The sequence below is a fragment of the Dermacentor albipictus genome, chromosome 1 (assembly GCF_038994185.2).
Source record: "Dermacentor albipictus isolate Rhodes 1998 colony chromosome 1, USDA_Dalb.pri_finalv2, whole genome shotgun sequence".
NCBI lineage: Eukaryota > Metazoa > Arthropoda > Arachnida > Ixodida > Ixodidae > Dermacentor > Dermacentor albipictus.
In genome coordinates this window covers 148,502,559-148,522,744 of record NC_091821.1, presented here as the reverse complement: position 1 = coordinate 148,522,744, position 20,186 = coordinate 148,502,559, and the positions used below count along the sequence as shown (strand labels likewise).

The window sequence follows — 20,186 nt, the reverse complement described above, 5'->3', positions numbered from 1 at the left end:
CTGACGTGGTTCGGAACCAAGGGCCGCATGACGGATTACAATGAAATCACGAAGGCCTACCGCCTGGCTCGCAGGACTCTCCCACCCCCGCACCCGAGACTGAGTCGAGCGGAGGTGGTAGTACTGCGACAGCTCCAGACCGGATCGCTACCGAGCCCGAGACTGATGAATTGCATGTACCCCGAGACATATCCGACCTATAAGTGCAGAGTCTGCCGGAGGGAGACCGCAGACTACACGCACATCTTGTGGGACTGCGTTAAATATCCAGAAGAAGCAAAATCAAGAACGTTCCCACCGCGGCTCGGGGCAGCCGCGAAGAGCTACGACCGAGACGATCAGCTCTGGGCCGTCCAGCAGGTCCTCGAGGCGCTCGAAAGGCACGGACCCAGCGAGCCGGCAACGGCGAGCGGAGACCCGCGCCGAGTAACGGCGACTTCGAGGATGACGTAGGCCCCTCTTCGGGGCGCGCAAGCGCTCAACTGCAGGCATAAATAAAGTTGGCTCCAATCCAATCCAATGTCAGTGGAGGTGCAGCTGTATATGGTCAAGGTATAACCGTATAATTAATATTATAGTCACATAAAAATAGCATGCTGTCTTTGCTTCTCAAGGCTTTTAACGCTTACTGAACTCACCGAGAAAAAACGGTGCTCTAGACCCTCATAACAAGACAAAGGAGAAACGGTACCGTAAAATGGTTGAACTCGTACAACTTTTAGATATCGGAGCCTGAATTCACAAAACTTTTCGTTCGTAAGCGCAATTCGTCATTGGCTGGCCGCATTCGCTGACAATATGTTGTGGGGGTCCGCTCTGCGTGCGGCTAGGGCTGAAGGCGAGCTCCGGATCTAGCCACACAGTCGTGCCGTGGTACTCCCCAGTTAACCCGTAGGGTGTTTAATCGCAGCTACGTCGGGTGCGAACGAATAAGTCAACCAGCGGTGTCAACTTTAGCAACGTTTATTGCTACAAACCCTAAGGGACACTGGCAGAGGGAAGTCCACTCTGTAATAAGTAATAAATAGGCTTGCCTCCCAGGTAAACGAGGTCACTCACGGGCTGCAGCAGATATATCAATCCGGCAGGTTAAAGGTCGAGCGCCCGAGAGAGAGTTTCCCGCGGTGATGCGCTTTTTATGCCTTTTACATTTTGCGAGAGGAATATCCTCCTCGTCCGTAGGGTACGCGCCTCACGAGAGCGAAGGTAATAAACCGGAGGGTATACAAACCATGCATGGTGCCGTGTCTACTACGCCGGCTGTCGACGCGTCGTGCTGGCAGGACGACGCCAGGAAATGGGCGCGTGTGCTCTCCACCATGGCCTGCATCGAAATTGTTTAGAATTTGTTCTTACGAACAATTCTAGCGCAAGAGGTTTCTGTGAATACGGGCCCAGATGTCACAAAGCTGTTGCCTAGGCTAAAAGAAATTAAAAAGACTTGCTTCTTCAAGCATTCTTCTCTTTCTCGCTCGTGTAACGAATGACTTTCAATTGAAAAAATGGCAGTATAATTTTTCCAGAACGTTTCTTTATTGTCATCCTACAAAGATAGATTTTCCTATAGATACAGTGATTTTCTTTGGGAAATATGCTCCTTATCAAGCGCTGCTTTCTTGAAGGTGTTCACATAGAGGAAGATCAAGCAAATATATATGTAGTCTTCTCCCACACATTCGTCCCAACAGTTGCCGGTGTTCCCGGGAACTGTTGTATATACAACGAATACAACCTTGTGCTGACGATCTTCGCGCTAGAGGCGATGTGCCGCTTAGGACAAGAAGAATCGGTCATTTGAGCGGATGTGTGACCGTTGGCTCAGGCAATTTCAAGTAAGAGAACTAAACAAAGTAGTTATATGGTAGTTCGGGAGCTTGGCAGCCCTCTTCCCACAGTCAGTGGTCACACTTTCCTGCGTGGCAGGCCTCGTGGTACACGCGGTGAGCTTCGTGCACCCCGTTGTCTGCTGCGTACTTGATCAGCTTTTTGGCCTCCCTGTAATAGAACAGCTTCGGTGAACACAGGAACAAAATATTCGGGCCCCATTTCGGGTATAGCGCGTCTGCGACCCCGCCCCACTACGGCTGCAGCTTGCTCCGCTTGGGAATGTCAATTCTAAAGCATGGCTCAGTGCTGAACGTGATGACTGTATTCTTACAGTTAAATGCAGCACGTTGCGGTGAACCGTTCAACTCAATACCCCGGTTTGTCGCCCAATCGTCGCCGACTGTCGAAAAAGCAAGTTGCGTAATGCTTGCCAGTACCTGACCGCGCACTGCGGCGGCAGCAGATATAAAAGTACTGAACTCGGGACAAGAATGCACCGGATGCAGCGCTGCATGCCATGTTTTCGTGTTGTTTTTCCTGAGTTTAGCATTGTTTGTTCTCAAACGTGTACCAACTAGCTGACCCAGTCGCCTTTCTGCTATCGACCAGCGTCGAGCTGACGAGTGATGTCTTAAGTCTGGTTTCTCGGCCTTGTAGGCGCCGGGGTAGCATGAGTAGAACATGCTGACAACGATCGTGAAAAATCATAAATCACATCAGCAAAACTTTGGAGTTCAACGCTGTAATTAGAACGGTAAATGTTAGCAATATTTTCTAATGCCTTCGAAAAGGCAAGGATACATGTATGTCTGCATATCCTGCGTACCATTCCCCAATATGAAAACCCTAATTTTAGTAATTACTGTCATTGCCTACATCGTCTTGTGTGCGCTTCCAATGTGTTGATTCATCGCGTAAAATGCACGCGGAAACTTAGGAAGTGCGCACTTTGAGTCGTCTACAGAATGACCACATTCTGGGCGGAACAGCTCTTCAGTTTCCTCAGTGCAGAAGTTATAGCACCCCCTCTGCTCCCTCTGATGAAACCAGGCTGTCTAGTCGTCCAGCCTAGTTCAAGTCGAGGGTTGGAATCCAACATGCATTAGCCCCACTATCTTGAATACGCCTCAGTGGTGTGGAATGGGACGAGAAATTCAAATGGCATATTAATTGAGCCTGTGCAGAAAAAGTTCGTGAGCATATATAAACATCGTTTTCGATTACATCGGTTCCGCAGAATACAACCAGGGAACATAGACCCTTACAGGTTTCTGCCTGTTTGAGCAGACACTCGCTTCACCACAGAATGCAAAGTATATACAACGGTCGATCGTTTTGCCATCTTCATATTTTTCAAAACATGTATTTTCTGGTTGTTTGGGCTAGTTAGTTTGGTACAGCAATGGGGTTCATAGCGCTAAACACGGACAAGAGCAAGACAACAGGACGAGCGCTAACTTTCAAATTAGAGTTTATTTCCAGAAAAACACCGTATTTGTAAGTCCGCACACCGAAAAGGCCCATTCACCGCACATGAAAACCAGCCGCTTCCAAGAACATAAATTCACTTGTAGACAGAGCAACTGAAGGGAATCTGATGCAGTTATCAGCGGCCATCGCTATCAAAGCAGCTTCAACAACTTCTCGCGTAACTTTATCTACATTTATATACAAAACAGAACACTTCTTAAGCAAGGGTTTACATCCACAATCACAGCAATGCACAGACACATGACCATTCCGGTATCGGTTATTCAAGGTCAGGTTAAAATTATTTATTATTATTATTATTATTATCTCAGGTGGAGATGACGTGGGTCTTTACCACTATCTTAATAATGCGCACTGGTCCTCAGTCGTCGAACTAAGCGATGTTAATGACCAAGTCACGGCTTTCACGAATATTCTTCACGATGGAAGGAATAACTTTGCATCACTAAAGAGTGCTAAACCCTCTAAATTGCCCCGCTGGTTTTCCGTTGAAATGGAAGCAGCTTTCAAGCTTAAAGACCGTGCTCACAGCAAGGCACAACGTACAAATCAGGAACATGCACTGGCATATACATTTTAAAAAGTACAGGGAACTCTCTAGGCGTCTTTACAAGCGTGATCATTCCACCTATATAGCACATGTGGAAGCTAGTACTTTTAAAAAATTTTAATCTTTCTGGAGACATGTTCGTGAACAGTTATCCAACAATACGAAACAAGATATGTCTACTTAGTGGCGTCAACCAACCTGTTCCAGATTACGCGGGCGCCTTCGCCCTACACTTCGGGTCTGTGTATACGGTGAAGGGTACACTGACGGAGTTTGTGAGCTTTCCAATCACCCTTCCCAGGACTCAAGCCTATCGGTCTCAGAGGAACTTGTTCTTAAGAGCGTCAAACACTTAAAACCGTCTTTTTCCTATGTTCCTGATGACATTCCACCTGCTTCGATTAAGACGTACGGGGCATTGCTTGTTCCAATGCTTACTTGCATTTTTAATTCTGTTTTAAAGACGAACGCATTCTAAAAGACTTGGAAAACAGCTTGGGTCGTTCCCGTCTTTAGGTCAGGGGTAAAAAATGCTGTGTGTGACTACAGGGCTATTGCTCTCCTATGCATAGCATTTAAATTATTCGAGTCAACTCTGCACTAAATAATTTCATCCTTTATTAAAGATGCTCATTCCTCAGCGGCACGGTTTCGTATTGGGACGCTCCGCAACTGCCAACCTCGTTAGCTTCATGATGCATACCTCTCAAGCAGTGTATAAGAAATGACAGTTGGATGTCTCTTTTTTTACCTCAGTAAGGCGTTTGATGTTGTATACCACAAAATACTTCTTCAAAAGTTTAAACAACTTGCTCTGCACCACTCTTTCACAGCGCTGAAAAGAAGCTACCCACGCGACCGGTACTGCTACGTTAGGGTAAATGGTCAGTCGTCAGAACTTTATGCGGTTACAAGTGGAGTTCCTCAAGTATCTGTCTTGGGCCATCTTCTTTCCTCGCTGTTTAATAATTAACGACGTTTCGGCAGTCATTCAAAACTCTTCCATTTTGTTGTATGCCGATGACGCGTAGCCTTTCCGTGGTAAAAAATGTTATTGATTGCGCCGCTCTTCAGAAGGACATTGCGAATTTTGCGTTATGGTGGGCTGTAAACAAGCTGGTCATAAACGCATCAAAAACGAAAATTGTAAGCTTCACACAGAAGACTAACAGGACCTTATTCCCTTATAGCGTTAAAGACGTTCTCCTGCCAAGAGCTCAGGGAACGAAATACCTTGGAGTGTACTTCGATAGCTCTCAGAGTTTCTCGCCCCACGCTCCGCAGACGAGGCAGCGTGCACTTCGAACGCTCGCACAGTATGTCGGGTGACGCGAGGCTTCAAACAACTTGGGTCATTTGTAACTTTATATAAGAGCGTATGCCTTCCAATTCTGGAGTACGCCTCCGTGGTTTGGGGCGGCACTTGTAGGCCGAATTGAAAATTTCTCGAAAATGTGCAAAAGAAAAAATTGCACATCTATATTTAAGCATCGATTTTGTCAAAAGTATTCCATCCCCATAGAGCTAACACAGACACTCACGTTACCGAACCTCACCTCTAGACGCAACAAATCGGATGTTCTTTTTCTTCACAAATTAATACAGGGAAAAATCTGCTGCTCGCACTTGCTTTCTAATGTGCGCTTTTACATTCCACAGAAAAGCACAAGGAAACAGCGCGCCTTTCAGCCTTCCGATTTTTGTGACCCTCTACTATATATCATATTATATATTATTATATGCAGGCGACATATAACGCCCATTCAGAGTGCCTGGATACCTTCATACCTAACTTTAATATTTTAGTGAAATGAGTTGCAGAGGAATTTCAATAACTGAACAATAGCTATCATCTGTTGTATGTTCCGTCATTCTGAAATGCCAGTACGGCGTGTCATTGGGCAAGACGATGACGAACACATTTCAACATGCCGAGCGCGGAAGAAACGCCGCCAAGAAGGCGCACAACAATGGGGCGCTCCGGGCAGACTAGGGGCCGAATCTTATAACGGTTCGAAATACGAACCGTTCGCTTCACCGCTTACGTCACTAGATGTGCCACTCCCAAGCCGGTGGTGGAAGAAGGGGAGGACGCGACCAATAGATGACAGGGTGCCACCTCTGAAGTGTGCGTCATTATATGACGAGCTAATCGAGGAATTGCAGAATGTTTCAGCTTGCCTAATAAATGTATAATATAAATTAAATATTATACGCGAAATTCTGAAGTGTAAATGTGTGGTGCCGGGCGTTTACGCAATGCAGAAGTAATTTATTAAGGTCATTATTTTTCATTCTCAGCCAACAGGCGGTATCGCTAGCGTAAATCAGTTGGCAGAGCGCAGCGCTATATGTCGTCTGCTACCAGGAGCTCGCACGATGTACGCAACAGGAACGCACTGCCAGCAGTTCCTAAGTAGCGAGCCGACAAAACCGCGACCTGGTACTTAGGACCACCTTAACTAGCCGACTATTTAAATTTTCCTTTTTTTTTCTCGCACTTCGTCATCGGCTCGGACATGACTCGTTCGCCGCCGCGCTGCCGCTGTAACTGCGATCTGCCCCACGGCGCGTCGCGTGATGGAAGCAATAGAACTTGAAATGAACATTACGATATGCGGGCACTGCATTGCCTACGTGAAATCAAAGATCGTGGTGCTGACGGTGCGCGCTGTGCCGTGAAATTGAGGAACAAAGTGCGGCACTCCCGAACCAGAGAAAAAAAGGGCAGCCAAATAAGAATTTCCCCACAATATCTTCCCGCCCTGACTACAGTTTTATCAGCCAAACGAAGGAAGCGCTGGACTAGCCTAGGTTAAACGCTTCTGAATTGCTGAATGGAGATCTGCGAGCTATTCACGCTGACGATAGCACTGGGGATTCGATCTCACCATGCAAATATTTCCTTGGAATTGGCTTTGAAGCAGCGGTCACGGGAAAGCTGACCCAGCCCTTCTACCGGCCAACACAGTAATTGCGAGAGCAACTTTGTGGACAATGTCGGCAGCAGAGATCTAGGCCATTCCGATGAATGCTTCGCGTCCGACCGACCTCTGGGAGCTGCAGGCCGGTGGCGATGAACCGCAGCGCGCAATATTCCTTCCTCTGCGTGGATGACTACTGGTACGCTTGCATCCGAGTCTCCTCCATTTGATAGCGTAGCCTGCAAAAGGTCTTAAAAAGCCGGCAAGGGGGGTGCAACTAATTATCCGTCACTTCTTCGAACGCGTATCGCACTCCCAGCCGTGGTCGACACCGAAAGAGCAACGCCAAGCAGACGACGAATAGCCTCCGAAGCAACCAACGCACGCGCGCGCGACGCCCCCGTGTCTCCGGGCTCGCGCGGCCAGGGTCGCAAGCCAACAGCCAATCCACAGCAATGGAACCCTAGGGCGCTATTCTCGACACGCATGGCGGCTGCACGGCCGCCATCATCCGCCATGTTTACTCTCCGATTGGCTGTCGAGAGGTCACGTGCTTTAAGATTTGTGCCGGGAAGCGGAAGTATTGCAAAATGCAATTTTGCGTTTTCATCAAGATGACGAAACGTGACGTGGAGCTGCAAATTTTATGGACTAATACATTTTTTTGGTCCTTGGCAGCTATATTGCGATGTTAGCGCTTCAAAAAGAATGTGAGCGGTAGCATGCACAACCAGTGCAATGCATGTGTGGCGATTCAAGATATGCGCCATGCCAGTTTGCCGATTGGCTGAAGGAATATCTCGTGATGTGCGTCACAGGAAGGGCATGTTTCGTAAGCGTCATTTTGACGATGCGTGACGTTGCGCTGGGCCGCCATTGCTGAGATTTTCCGCCATAATTTTTGCTGCGACGAGCCGCGCGAATTATGCTATGTATTATGAACAGCCATATGCAATGGAAGCCGAGAGGAATGCGTATCGCCACATTTTCCCCGTCGTTTGGCGCCACGAAAATCTTTTGTTCATAACGCGTGCTCATAGTATTTGCATCGCTCTCGGGTGGTGTTGGCAGAATAGCGCCCCAGGGGCGCTATTCTGGACATTCCGCCATTTTCTTCGGTGCGTGACGTAGGCGCGACGCAAACAAAATGGCGCTGGTGGCCCAGTTTTGCTTACGTAACGTGACGCTAACTTGACGTTTCGCCTAAGAAACTGAAATGAAGGCACTGAATGTAGCGTTATCAGTAATGCAAAACAGTTTTCCTCCGCAGTAAAAATAAAGCAGCTATCTCAAAGCATATGATTATTCGGTCGAAAACGCTTCTCGCTTCCGTCGTCTGCTGCGTACAAGACGTCGTCTGCTTCAATAGCTAGGGGCGTTATTCTGGACACGCATGGCGGCTGCACGGCCGCCATTATCCGCCATGTTTACTCTCTCATTGGCTGTCGAGAGGTCACGTGCTTTGAAATTTGTGCCGGGAAGCGGAAGTATTGCAAAATGCAATTTTGCGTTTTCATCAAGATGACGAAACGTGACGTGGAGCTGCAAATTTTATGGACTAATACATTTTTTTGGTCCTTGGCAGCTATATTGCGATGTTAGCACTTCAAAAATAATGTGAGCGGTAGCATGCACAACCAGTGCAATGCATGTGCAATTGCGCGAATATGTGGTGGCGATTCAAGATATGCGCCATGCCAGCTTGCTGATTGGCTGAAGGAATATCTCGTGAGGAGCGTCACAGGAAGGGCTGTTTCGTGAGCGTCATTTTGATGAGGCGTGACGTTGCGCTGGGCCGCCATTGCTGAGATTTTCCGCCATAATTTTTGCTGCGACGAGCCGCGCGAATTATGCTAATGAGCAGCCATATGCAATGGAAGCCCAGAGGAATGCGTATCGCCACATTTTCCCCGTCGTTTGACGCCACGAAAATCTTTTGTTCATAACGCGTGCTCATAGTATTTGCATCGCTCTCGGGTGGTGTTGGCATTTGTGTTTGGGGCAATCATTTTTTAAAAGAACGCGTTTATACGAAATAATCTTGGTTGAACATAGCAAACTTTCGTCAATGTTGTCCACTTTTCACTGCTGCATTTGCATTGTAATCAAGATTAATGCCTTTTTGCACAATCAAAAGTTATGACAACGGGCTCTTTCTAATTTATAAAAAGAAATGTACGCAAGGCGGCGCCTTGAAGTTTCCTCCCGCGGTGCGAGAACCAGCGAAATGAACAAGAGATGGCAGCGCCGGCGCTTGCGTCGCGCTAGTGGATATATCTGGCGCGCGCAACGCTATCGGTGAAATTCGGCCGTTTCTCAGCCAGCCGAGTGGGGCTGAGTCACTTGCGTTTCACAAGATAGCGATAACGTGGCCTAGAATGTGCGCGCATCACCACTGGTAGGTCGCGTATGTTGTCTCAAACAAGAAAACAAGCGAGTTGGCGCCAACATGCGATGACTCATTCCATTTTCCGGGGAGACGCATCCTAGCTATTGAAGCAGACGACGGCTTGTACGCAACAGACGACGGAAGCGAGAAGCGTTTTCGACGGAATAATCATATGCTTTGAGATAGCTGCTTTATTTTTACTGCAGAGGAAAAACTGTTTTGCTTTACCGATAATGCTACATTCAGTGCCTTCATTTCAGTTTCTTAGGCGAAACGTCAAGTTGGCGTCACGTTACGTAAGCAAAACGGGGCCACCAGCGCCATTTTGTTTGCGTCGCGCCTACGTCACCCATCGAAGAAAATGGTGGAATGTCCAGAATAGCGCCCCATAACCATAATTCGCGCGGTTCGTCGCACCACAAATTATGGCGGAAAATCTCTGCAATGGCGGCCCAGCGCAACGTCACGCAACGTCAAATTGACGTTTACTAAACGGCCCTTCCTGTGACGCTCCCCACAGCATATTCCTTCAGCCAATCAGCAAGCTGGCATGGCGCATATCTTGGATCGCCACCACATATTCGCGAAATTGCAGATGCCTTGCACTGACTTCTGTACGCTACCGCTCACTTTCTTTTTGAAGCGTTAACGTCGTAATATAGCTGCCAAGGACCAAAAAAATGTATTAGTCGATAAAATTTGCAGCTCCACGTCACGTTTCGTCCCCTTGATGAAAACACAAAATTGCATTTTGCAAAGCTTCCATTTCCCGGCACAAATTTCAAGGCACGTGAGCTCTCGACAGCCAATCAGAGAGTAGACATGGCGGATAAGGGCGGCCGTGCAGCTGCCATGCGTGTCGAGAATAGCGCCCCAAGGAACAATACCGCGCCGCGGTGCAAGCTTACGCGCTCTTGCGCGCCACCGGTGTATGTACAAAAGCATCGGCCTGCGTCGGAAAGACGGAGCCGTCGGGGGAGAAGGAAACGATAAGAAAGACGCGGCGAAACGAAGATAGCTCTCTTATTTTCGGATTGAAATTTCTGCTTACTTGGTATCGTTCCCGTTTCTTTTTTGCTTTCCACCTTTGCCTTAATATGTAAATAACCGTTCAGTTACGTTTACCGACGAAAGCGTCACTCCTTATACTTGCTCGGCATCAACACGAAACAGGGCTTCCGGAGACTGGGCTGGCAAAGAGACGCCGAGGCGTCCTGGTTCGACCAAACTCTTCCTGGCCTTAAATAGGGCATGTAGGGCGGCGTCGTGTTACGCAAGTGGATACCACTCACATATGCATTTATGTCTTGCAATAAGTAATTATGGTGTTGTACGCAATTCGTACATGAGAGCATGCGCAGTGCCATGTATGGTCTTACCCTTTTTTCACATCGGTAGCAAATCCTTGCATGTGACCTACGGCCAAGTTGTACGCTGAATGTGCGTGCCCTTGGTCAGCCGCCTTTCTGAACCAGTAGAATGCCATGCTGCTGTTCTTAGGGACACCATTTCCTGCGAGAGAAAATATTGCCTGGAAGAATTGGCGCAATCATGATAACGAACAGCGACAATGTGTGCTGTACCTGTCCAATTCCAAGGCTGTGCGAGTATCGCCCTCGCCTCTTTTTATTTAAACTTTGTTGTTTTATATATTTCAAATATGTCTTTAATATGTTTCATAATAGTATATTTAATATATGCTTAATAGTACCACTCATTTTTTGTTACATAGATGCACGTCCGACTTAAGGATCCGTTACGATAGGCATTTCTCCCTGTCGCACGCGAGCACCACCTTTCATATTGTCACGTGGTAGTGACGGTTGAGGACACAGCAAGAAAACTGAATGACGAAACCAACTTTATTGGGCGAACCTGTGCCCAGAAAAACAGGCTGCACTCAATGCTCAACGAAAACGGCGAACACAGTCGGCGATCGTCGAAATCTGATCGGCGAGTCAAGCGCGCCGGCTTTTATAGATCAGTCGTCGAATGTTCCAGAGTAATAGCTCGGGCCCGCGTGCCTTCCACAAAGTTCTACGCCATGCGCGTCGCGCATGCATGTAATCAGATTACACACAAGGTTCGGCGACAACAGACAGCGGATAGAAGCATCGATAACATTCTAGAAACTTCCGATACATGTAGACGCGTCCTGCGCTGAGCGATAACATTTCTTAGACGGTAAAAGCGCCCACCCGTAAAAGATAAACGAGTTCACGTGTCAATTTCCCCCTTTCAAAAGGCATCATCCCGATGCTGCAAACATAACGGGAGGTGAAACAAAAAAGGACACTTGAAACAAAGTAACAAAACAACAAAGAAACAAAGTCTAAGGTGACACAGTCCAAAAAAAAAAAAGTCCAAAGTTCAGCTATGCGACGTCCCCAAAGTTCATTAGCGCTGGTCTTGGGCTTAAGTCGCACAACATGAACTACTTCAGGTCGTGAGCGGCGCCGCTGTGATAGCGAAATGCCGTCTGGCACGACCTCATAGTCGAGTGCACCAATGCGTCGGATGATCTTGTATGGTCCGAAATAGCGGCGTGAAAGCTTCTCACTCAGTCCTCGTCGGCGTATAGGGGTCCAAACCCAAACTCGGTCGCCGGGTTGGTACTCGACGTAGCGTCGTCGAAGGTTGTAGTGTCGGCTGTCGGTTTTCTGTTGGTTCTTGATCCGCAGGTGGGCGAACTGTCTGGCTTCTTCGGCGCGCTGGAGATATATGTGGCGACGTCAAGATTCTCTTCGTCGCAGATGTGCGGCAGCATGGCGTCGAGAGCAGTCGTCGGATTCCTGCCGTAAACCAGCTTGAACGGCGTGATCTGTGTTTCTTGCACTGCCGTGTTGTAGGCGAAGGTTACGTATGTCAGGACGGCATCCCAGGTCTTGTGTTCGACGTCGACGTACATTGCTAGCATGTCGGCAAGGGTCTTGTTCAGGCGCTCCGTGAGACCATTCGTCTGCGGGTGGTAGGCAGTTGTCCTCCTGTGGCTTGTCTGGCTGTATTGCAGAATGGCTTGGGTGAGCTCTGCTGTAAAGGCCGTTCCTCTGTCGGTGATGAGGGATCCTGGGGCACCATGTAGCAGCAGGATGTTCTCGACGAAAAATTTCGCCACTTGGGCTGCGCTGCCTTTCTGCAGAGCTTTCGTTTCAGCGAAGCGGGGGAGGTAGTCCGTCGCCACGACGATCCACTTATTTCCAGATGTTGACGTCAGAAAGGGTCCCAACAAATCTCTCACGATCTGCTGAAATGGTCGGCAACCGGGAGGCTCGATCGGCTGTAGTAATCCTGCTGGCCTTGTCGGTGGTGTCTTGCGTCGCTGACAGTCTCGGCAAGTCTTGACGTAACGGGCGACGTCGGCGGTCAGACGTGGCCAGTAATACCATTCCTGTATCCGCGACAGCGTCCGGGAGAATCCGAGGTGCCCAGCGGTTGGATCGCCATGTAGGGCGTGGAGTACTTCTGGACGCAGTGCTCACGAAACAAGAAGGTAGCTGGCGCGGACTGGCGAAAAGTTCTTCACGAGCAGGTTGTTTTGTAGCGTGAACGAAGACAACCGCGCTTAAATGCCCTAGGGACAACGTCGGTGTTCCCTTCCGAATACTCGGCGAGGCCTTTTAGCTGCGGGTCTGTGCGTTGCTGTTTAGTGAAGGCTTCCGCGCTTATTATCCCGAAGAAGGCGTCGTCCTCGTCGTCTTGCGGCGGGGGTCGATGGGGGCGTGTGATAGGCAGTCGGCGTCAGAGTGTTTTCGTCCGGACTTGTAGATTACCGTGACGTCATATTCTTGCAGTCCGAGGCTCCATCGCGCCAGCCGTCCTGAAGGGTCCTTTAAGTTAGCTAGCCAACACAACGCGTGATGGTCACTGACGACTTTGAATGGCCTGCCATGTAAGTAAGGGCGGAATTTTGCTGTAGCCCAAATGATGGCGAGGCATCCGTTTTCAGTCGTAGAATAATTAATTGCCCTCTGCTTTTGACAGCGACTGGCTAGCATAAGATAACACCCGTTCAAGTCAGTCTTTCCTCTAGGCTAAGACGGCACCGAGGCCTATAGGCCTCGGTGCCGATAGGCTACAGGCGTCAGTGTGGATTTCGGTATCGGCGTCTTCGTCGAAGTGTGCAAGTACTGGCGGCGACTGCATGCGTCGTTTGAGTTCTTGAAATTCGTCGGCCTGTGGCGTTTCCCACTTCAACTAGACATCACATTTGGTTAGATGTGTTAGTGGCTCAGTGATGCGGGAAAAGTCCTTGACAAAGCACCTGTAGTAGCCGCACATGCCAAGAAATCTATGCACTGCCTTCTTGTCGGTGGGCTGCGGGAACTTTGCGATGGCAGCCGTCTTCTGCGAGTCGGCGCGTACTCCAGATTTGCTTATGACGTGGCGTAGAAACAGAAGCTCATCGTAAGCGAAGCGGCACTTTTCCGGCTTCAGAGTGAGCCCTGATGACCTCTAATACTGTCGCAGGCTGTCTAAGGTGATCGTCGAAATTTCGGACGAAGACAACGACGCCATCCGAGTAAACAAGACACGTCTGCCACTTCAATCCTGCTAACACTGTGTCCATGACACGCTGAAACGTTGCAGGCGCCGAGCACAGTCCGAATGGCATGACCTTGAACTCGTAGAAGCCGTCTGGCGTGATGAAGGCGGTCTTTTCGCGATCTCTCTTGTCGACTTCTATTTGCCAGTAGCCAGACTTGAGGTCCATCGACGAGAAGTATTTAGCGTTGCAGAGCCGATCCAATGCGTCGTCTATCGGTGGAAGAGGGCATACGTCCTTCTTCGTGATCTTGTTCAGTCGACGATAATCGCGCGACGCAGAAACGTAGGGTTCCGTTCTTTTTTTTTTCACCAGGACTACAGGATATGCCCACGGACTATTCGACGGTGCGATGATGTCGTCGCGCAGCATTTCGTCGACTTGGTGCCTAATATATATATAGCTTCACGTTTTCGCGTCGAAACTCGGTAAAGGCTCTGGCGGAGTGGCCGAACGCACTCTTCGGTTATTATGCGATGCTTTGCTACTGGTGTTTACCGAATACTCGATGACGTCGAAAAGCAGTCTTTGTGTCGTCGGGGAAGACTTCTGTATTGTTGCTGCTTACTCGTGGTGAGACCTGGATTTACATCGAAGTCTGGTTCGGGAACTATGGTCGTCAGGGTAGATGCGGCAGAATCCGAGAGGACAAACGCATTACTGGTTTCCAGAAGTTCCTCGATGCACGCGATCGTCGTGCCCTTGTTGATGTGCTCCAACTCCTGGCTGAAGTTTGTCAGCAACACTTTCGTTTTTCCTCCGTGCAGTGGAGCAATCCCTCCTGCGACGCAAATTTCACGGTCTAGCAGTGGGCGTTGGTCATCCTCGACGACGCCTTCTACGTCGGCAGGTGTTTTGGTGCGGACGGAAATGACAATGCTGGAGCGGGGCGGGATGCTGACTTGACTTTCGAGCACGCTCAAGGCATGGTGGCTACCAGAGCTATCCGGTGGTATCGCTTGATCTTCCGACATGGTTATCGACTTCGACTTCAGGTCGATGACTGCGCCGTGTTGGTTTAGGAAGTCCATGCTGGGAATGAGGTCGCGTGAACATTGTTAAAGGATAACGAAGGTGGCAGGGTAAGTCCGGTCACGAACGGTAATTCTTGCCGTACAGATTCCAGTCGGCGTGATGAGGTGTCCTCCAGCGGTCCGAATTTGAGGGCCTTCCCATGCAGTCTTAACTTTCTTCAAATGGGCGGCGATGTGTCCACTCATGACTGAGTAATCGGCTCCTGTGTCCACTAAGGCGATGAGGGCGTGGCCGTCGATCGAGAAGCACGTCGAGGTCGGTGGTTCTTTGTCTTGCGTTACAGTTAGGTCTTGGCGTCGGATCACGGCTGCGTCGTGTTGAACTGAAGCTGGAACGTCGCGTGGTCAAGTTGTCTTTCGTCGGTGAAGTCTTGGCTTCCGGACTTCGTCGGGACGGCGGCGTATCATCGAGGTAGTCATAGAGGTAGTCTCTACGGCGTTCTCGTCGTCGGCGAAGGATCTTCGTCAGTTCGACGAACAGCAACCGCACCTCCATCGGTTGCTGCTTTTAGTTTTCCGGATATGGGCTCGCAGAGCGGCCCCGGGCTGGGCCAGTGTATGGTCGGCGCTGCGGTGACAGGTAGCGGCCTGGTGATGACGAACAGGATGGTCGTTGAGGGCTCCACTGAGTGGCGGCGAGGTAGTCGGCGATATCGCGAGGTCGTTTGCCAAGCTGTGGTCTCGGCGCCTTAACGGCGAACTCTCGGAGTCCCATCTCCCGGTATGGGCATCGACGGTAGATGTGCCCGGCCTCTCCTCAGTGATGGCAAAGCGGACGGTGGTCGGGGGCTCGCCAAACGGCAGTCTTCCTTGTAATGCTGTGTGGTGTGACGGGTTGGCGTGCTGGCGGCGGGGGTGGTGGCGGACGACGGAACTGTGTTGTCACTGGGCCCTGCCGTGGGCGCGGAGCTGGAACGTGACGGCGGGCTACAGCGGCATATGTCATCGCTTGCGGCTGAGCGCTGCGGCGATTCAGGGGCTACTCCGAGTTGTTGGAGCTCCTCACGGATGGCGTCGGCAATTGAATCCACTTGAGGCTGTGATGAAGGGAACAGCTTTTGTAGCTCCTCCCGCACGACCGCTCGGATAGTCTCGCGCAGATCGTCGGTGGCAAGTGACTGAACTCCGGCGTAGTTTGTCGAGTTCGTGCGGTGGTTGAATTGCCGGTTCCGCATTTCCAGTGTCTTCTCGATGCTAATGGCCTCGCGAAGAAACTCGTCGACGGCGTTCGGTGGGCTCCGTACCATTCCGGCAAGAAGTTCCTCCTTTACACCATGCATCAGTCGGCGGACTTTCTTCTCCTCGGACATTTCCGCGTCGGCGTGGCGGAATAGGTGGCTCATTTCTTCCGTAAAAATCGCGGTGGTCTCATTAGGCAGCTGCACTCGGGTTTCTAGTAGTGTTTGGGCTCGTTTTCTGCGTACGACGCTTGTGAATGTCTGCAGCAAGCCACTTCGGAACAGATCCCACGTCATTAAGGCAGCTTCTCGATTCTCGAACCACGTCCTGGCGGCGTCTTCCAATGCGAAAAAGACATGTCGAAGTTTGTCGTCGCTGTTCCAGTTGTTAAATGCAGCGACCCTCTCGTACGTCTCAAGGCAGGTTTCCGGGTCCTCGAACGTTGAACCGCGGAACGTCAGAGGCTCCCTGGGCTGCTGCAGCACGATGGGGTCGCTGGGGCTGCCATTGGGGTTGACTGGGCGACGATCTTCCTGGTCGTCTCAAGCAAAAGTCCGTGCTCCGGGGGAAGTCCTTGCAGCCTACGGCTCCTCGCTGGTTTTTGGCGACGTTGGCGTTGTCTTCCGCGTTCGGGCTTGGGTCACGGTTGTGTGGGCGTCCGGTACATGAACCCAAAGCACCTCTACCAGATGTCACGGGGTAGTGACGGTTGAGGACACAGCAAGAAAACCGTGAATGGCGAAACTAACTTTATTGGGCGAACTTGTGCCCAGAAAAACAGGCTACACTCAATGATCAATGAAAGCGGCAAACACAGTCGGCGATCGTCGAAAATCTGATCGGCGAGTCAAGCGCATCGGCTTTTATACATCAGTCGTCGAACGTTCCAGAGTAATAGCTCGGGCCCGCGTGCCTTCCACAAAGTCCTACGCCATGCGCGTCGCGCAAGCATGCAATCAGATTACACGAGGTTCGGCGACAACAGACAGCGGATAGAAGCATCGATAACATTCTAGAAACTTCCGATACATGTAGACCCGTCCTGCGCTGAGCGATAACATTTCCTAAACGGTAGAAGCGCTCACCCGTAAAAGATAAACGAGTTCACGTGTCAATATGGTGAGTTTCATTGTGTAGGCGTTCGTCACGTGGGCATTCAGAGAACCGCAATGACGCCCCCTCAGCGCTTCATCGCGTTATTTGTTTACTTACTTACATCTTAGTAATTTTATGGCGTAAATTCCTGATGTAGTAGAATTACGCAAAGGCGTTCGATGCAGCGGTGATACCAGCCGCCATAGATGCATTGTTTCGTAGTAAGAGGGTAACTAGAGGAAGCATGCCTAAATATACTGGGAACTATCTACCCAAATTCCACAGCTACTATAATTCTCAACCAAAGCAGCGAAATAGCGATTAAAAACGGTGTCGGGCAAGGAGGCACAATCTCTCCAATGCTATTCACTGCATGCTTGGAAGAAGTATTCAAGCTGCCATACTTGGAAGGGTATAGCTGTGACGATCAATGGAGATCTCTGCAACTTGCGGTTTCCAGATGACATTTTTTCGTTCAGCAACGTTGGTGATGACTTGCGACAAATAACTGCAGAACCTATCCATCACTCTGAAGGTAGCTTTGCGGATTACTATGCAGAAAACTAAGGTAATGTTAAATAGCCTGGAAAGAAAACACGTGTTCGTGGTTGGTCGTGAGCCTCTAGCAAGTGTGCGAAAACACTACAGTTATCTAGGCCAGGGTCGCGAGAAAGAAATTTGTAGTCAGAGAAAAATGGGCTGGAGCGTATATGGCAGCCACTACACCCAGTCATCACCGGCAGCTTACTGTTATCCTTGCAAGGACGTGTGCAATCGTTGTATTATGCCATGTACTAACCTATGAGACTGAAACTTCAAGGGCAACAAATAAGTTTTAGAAGAAACTGAATGGACTGCGCAACGAGCAATGGAACGAAAAATGATAGGCGTACCTTAAGAGACAGGAAGAGGGCGATATCGATCAGAGAGTACATGGATCTAGCTGACATTCAAGTTGAGAATAAAAGCAAAAAGTGGGAGATGGGCAAGTCATGTAGTACGCAGAGTACATAACAGATGGTCTGTGAGATCAAAAGAATGGGTGATGGGGAGATTAGTATATTTACACGCATAGCATAGAGTCTGTTGACGCGAGACAGGGGTAGAGATCGCTGGTAGAGCAATAAAATGGGCTGTTGATGATAATGATATTAAAAATAAAAATTTGGGCTAGTTGGCACATTATCTTCATTTTGAGTAGCACAGGGCGAACAAGGACACTAGAAGGAACACCAACACAACAAGGCGCCTTGTGCTGTCGGTTGTCCTTCTTTTGCCGTTCTTCGCCCTCCGCTGCTCGATGTGATGATGATAATGATGAAGATGAGTTTGCTTTCTCCACCATCTCTTATCCTGCGTGGCTGGGATATTTATTATTGGCTTCTTATTGTGACGCGCCGATATACAGTATAGTATAACTGCTTGGGGTTCAGCTACAGTGTACCACCTACAGGGACCCGCCGTGGAGGTCGCGGGACCGTATCCCGGCCACGGCGGCTGCATTTCTATGGGGGCGAAATGCGAAAACACCCGTGCGCTTAGATTTAGGTGAACGGTAAAGAATCCCAGGTGGTACAAATTTCCGGAGTTCCCGCTACGGCATGCCTCATAATCAAATAGGGTTTTTGCCACGAGAAACCCCATAATTTAAAGTTAACCTACAGGTTGTTTCACGTAAGTGGAACCACATTTCAACTCTCAGAGAAGCGGCTGAAATTGCACGGCGTCGACGTAGCAATACTATAACTTCTGCTATGAAGAACACTTCTGCTTCCGCCTTACTACCAACACTAGCGCCTTGTAAAGCTGGCGTTGTGGGCGCGCCGGGGACAAAATCCGGAAGGCCTGACGGTTCGAATGAATGGTTACGTATGTGTCGGCTGCCAAGAAATCGCAGCGTACTGCCCCTGCTCTGACTCGCAGTACTCCTGATGAAGCGACAGTTGCAGATGGACAAGTTATAACAGGTGTTTTTTTTTTTGGTAATCTTTTTTTCAATTGCCTGTGCAAGATAGAACAATTCTAATTCTTTACCTAAATTACTCAATGAGGCGGCAGTTACTTCTACGAGAAATAAAAACGCTTAATGAGATAATTCACATATTTACACTAATTAAATTTTAAATTAGTTACATTGCGACACATATTTAAACCTGCGAATTATAGCCGGTGAGTTCGCAAGGCGTATTCACTTGGTACGAATTATTTGGACTGCACCAGTTTTGAGATAATTATTAATATCCGACTAAATGCATTGGTGTTATAGTTGCTCTTAAGAAAACCCGGTTTTATGCACTGAAGCACAAGCGTAACTGAAGCACCAACGCATTCCGTCGGACACTTTGAAAATTAATATTCCGAAACGGGTGCAGTCCAGATAATCCGCTCCAAGTGGACACGCCTTGCGAACTCACCGGCTACAATTCGCAGATTTAAATGTCCCGTAATATAATGAAACTAAAAAGTAATTTGGATAATCGTGCTAATGAAATAATTAGTACATAATTAATTGATTAGCTGTCTTCAGCTTTCATAGAAGTAATGACCACCTCATCGAGTAATTTAGATTAACCGTTAGAATTGCGCTATCTGACACAGGCAATTAAAACTGTTTGGCCTTCTAAAAAGAGAAAAATACCTGGTGTATCTGTGTAACTGCGATCATTAATGTACGTTGCTCCCTGCGCTTTAAAACAACCAGCACTACTACTTCGGCTCAAAGTGCTACGCATGTACTCGATACCCTGAGTGCAGGGCTGGCATCCATAGAGCGGAGGAAATACGACACAAGCTGTCCTCATTTCGTATAGAGAAGATATGAATAACAAAACTGTCTCGGCACAGGACACGATGCGCTTCCTACAGCTGGCCTGTGTGCTGAATAATGGGTTAGTGTGTTCAGGACGGATTCACGGCTGCCGCACTTGATGTCGAAAGCCACGAGATGGCGCCACCAGAGCATGGGCAGTCGCATCGTGCACCGCTTGCCATGCGCTACGGCGCTTCGCACACATCGCGCTTAAGAATCCGGCTTAAGATGCTGGCTGAGCCAGGATCCGTTAGAGAACTTCTTGAAAATCTACAAAGAACAACTGTGGAAATCTACAAAGAACAACTGTGGAAACAACGTGTCACACATGAAAGAAAATGTATC

At 49.1% G+C, this 20,186-nt stretch overlaps 1 protein-coding gene across 1 annotated transcript in view; it reads right to left on the bottom strand.

The window, feature by feature from the left end:
* Positions 1-1,523: 1,523 nt before the first annotated feature.
* Positions 1,524-20,186, bottom strand: part of LOC135903011 (DAP3-binding cell death enhancer 1-like) — a 50,359-nt gene continuing 31,696 nt past the window's right edge. The window contains exons 3-4 of the mRNA XM_065433383.1: positions 10,561-10,693; positions 1,524-1,995 (exon numbers count right to left, since the gene is read on the bottom strand). Of these exons, the coding sequence (XP_065289455.1) occupies positions 1,896-1,995; positions 10,561-10,693 (233 nt within the window). The 3' untranslated portion in view covers positions 1,524-1,895. The remainder of the gene's footprint in view (positions 1,996-10,560; positions 10,694-20,186) is intronic.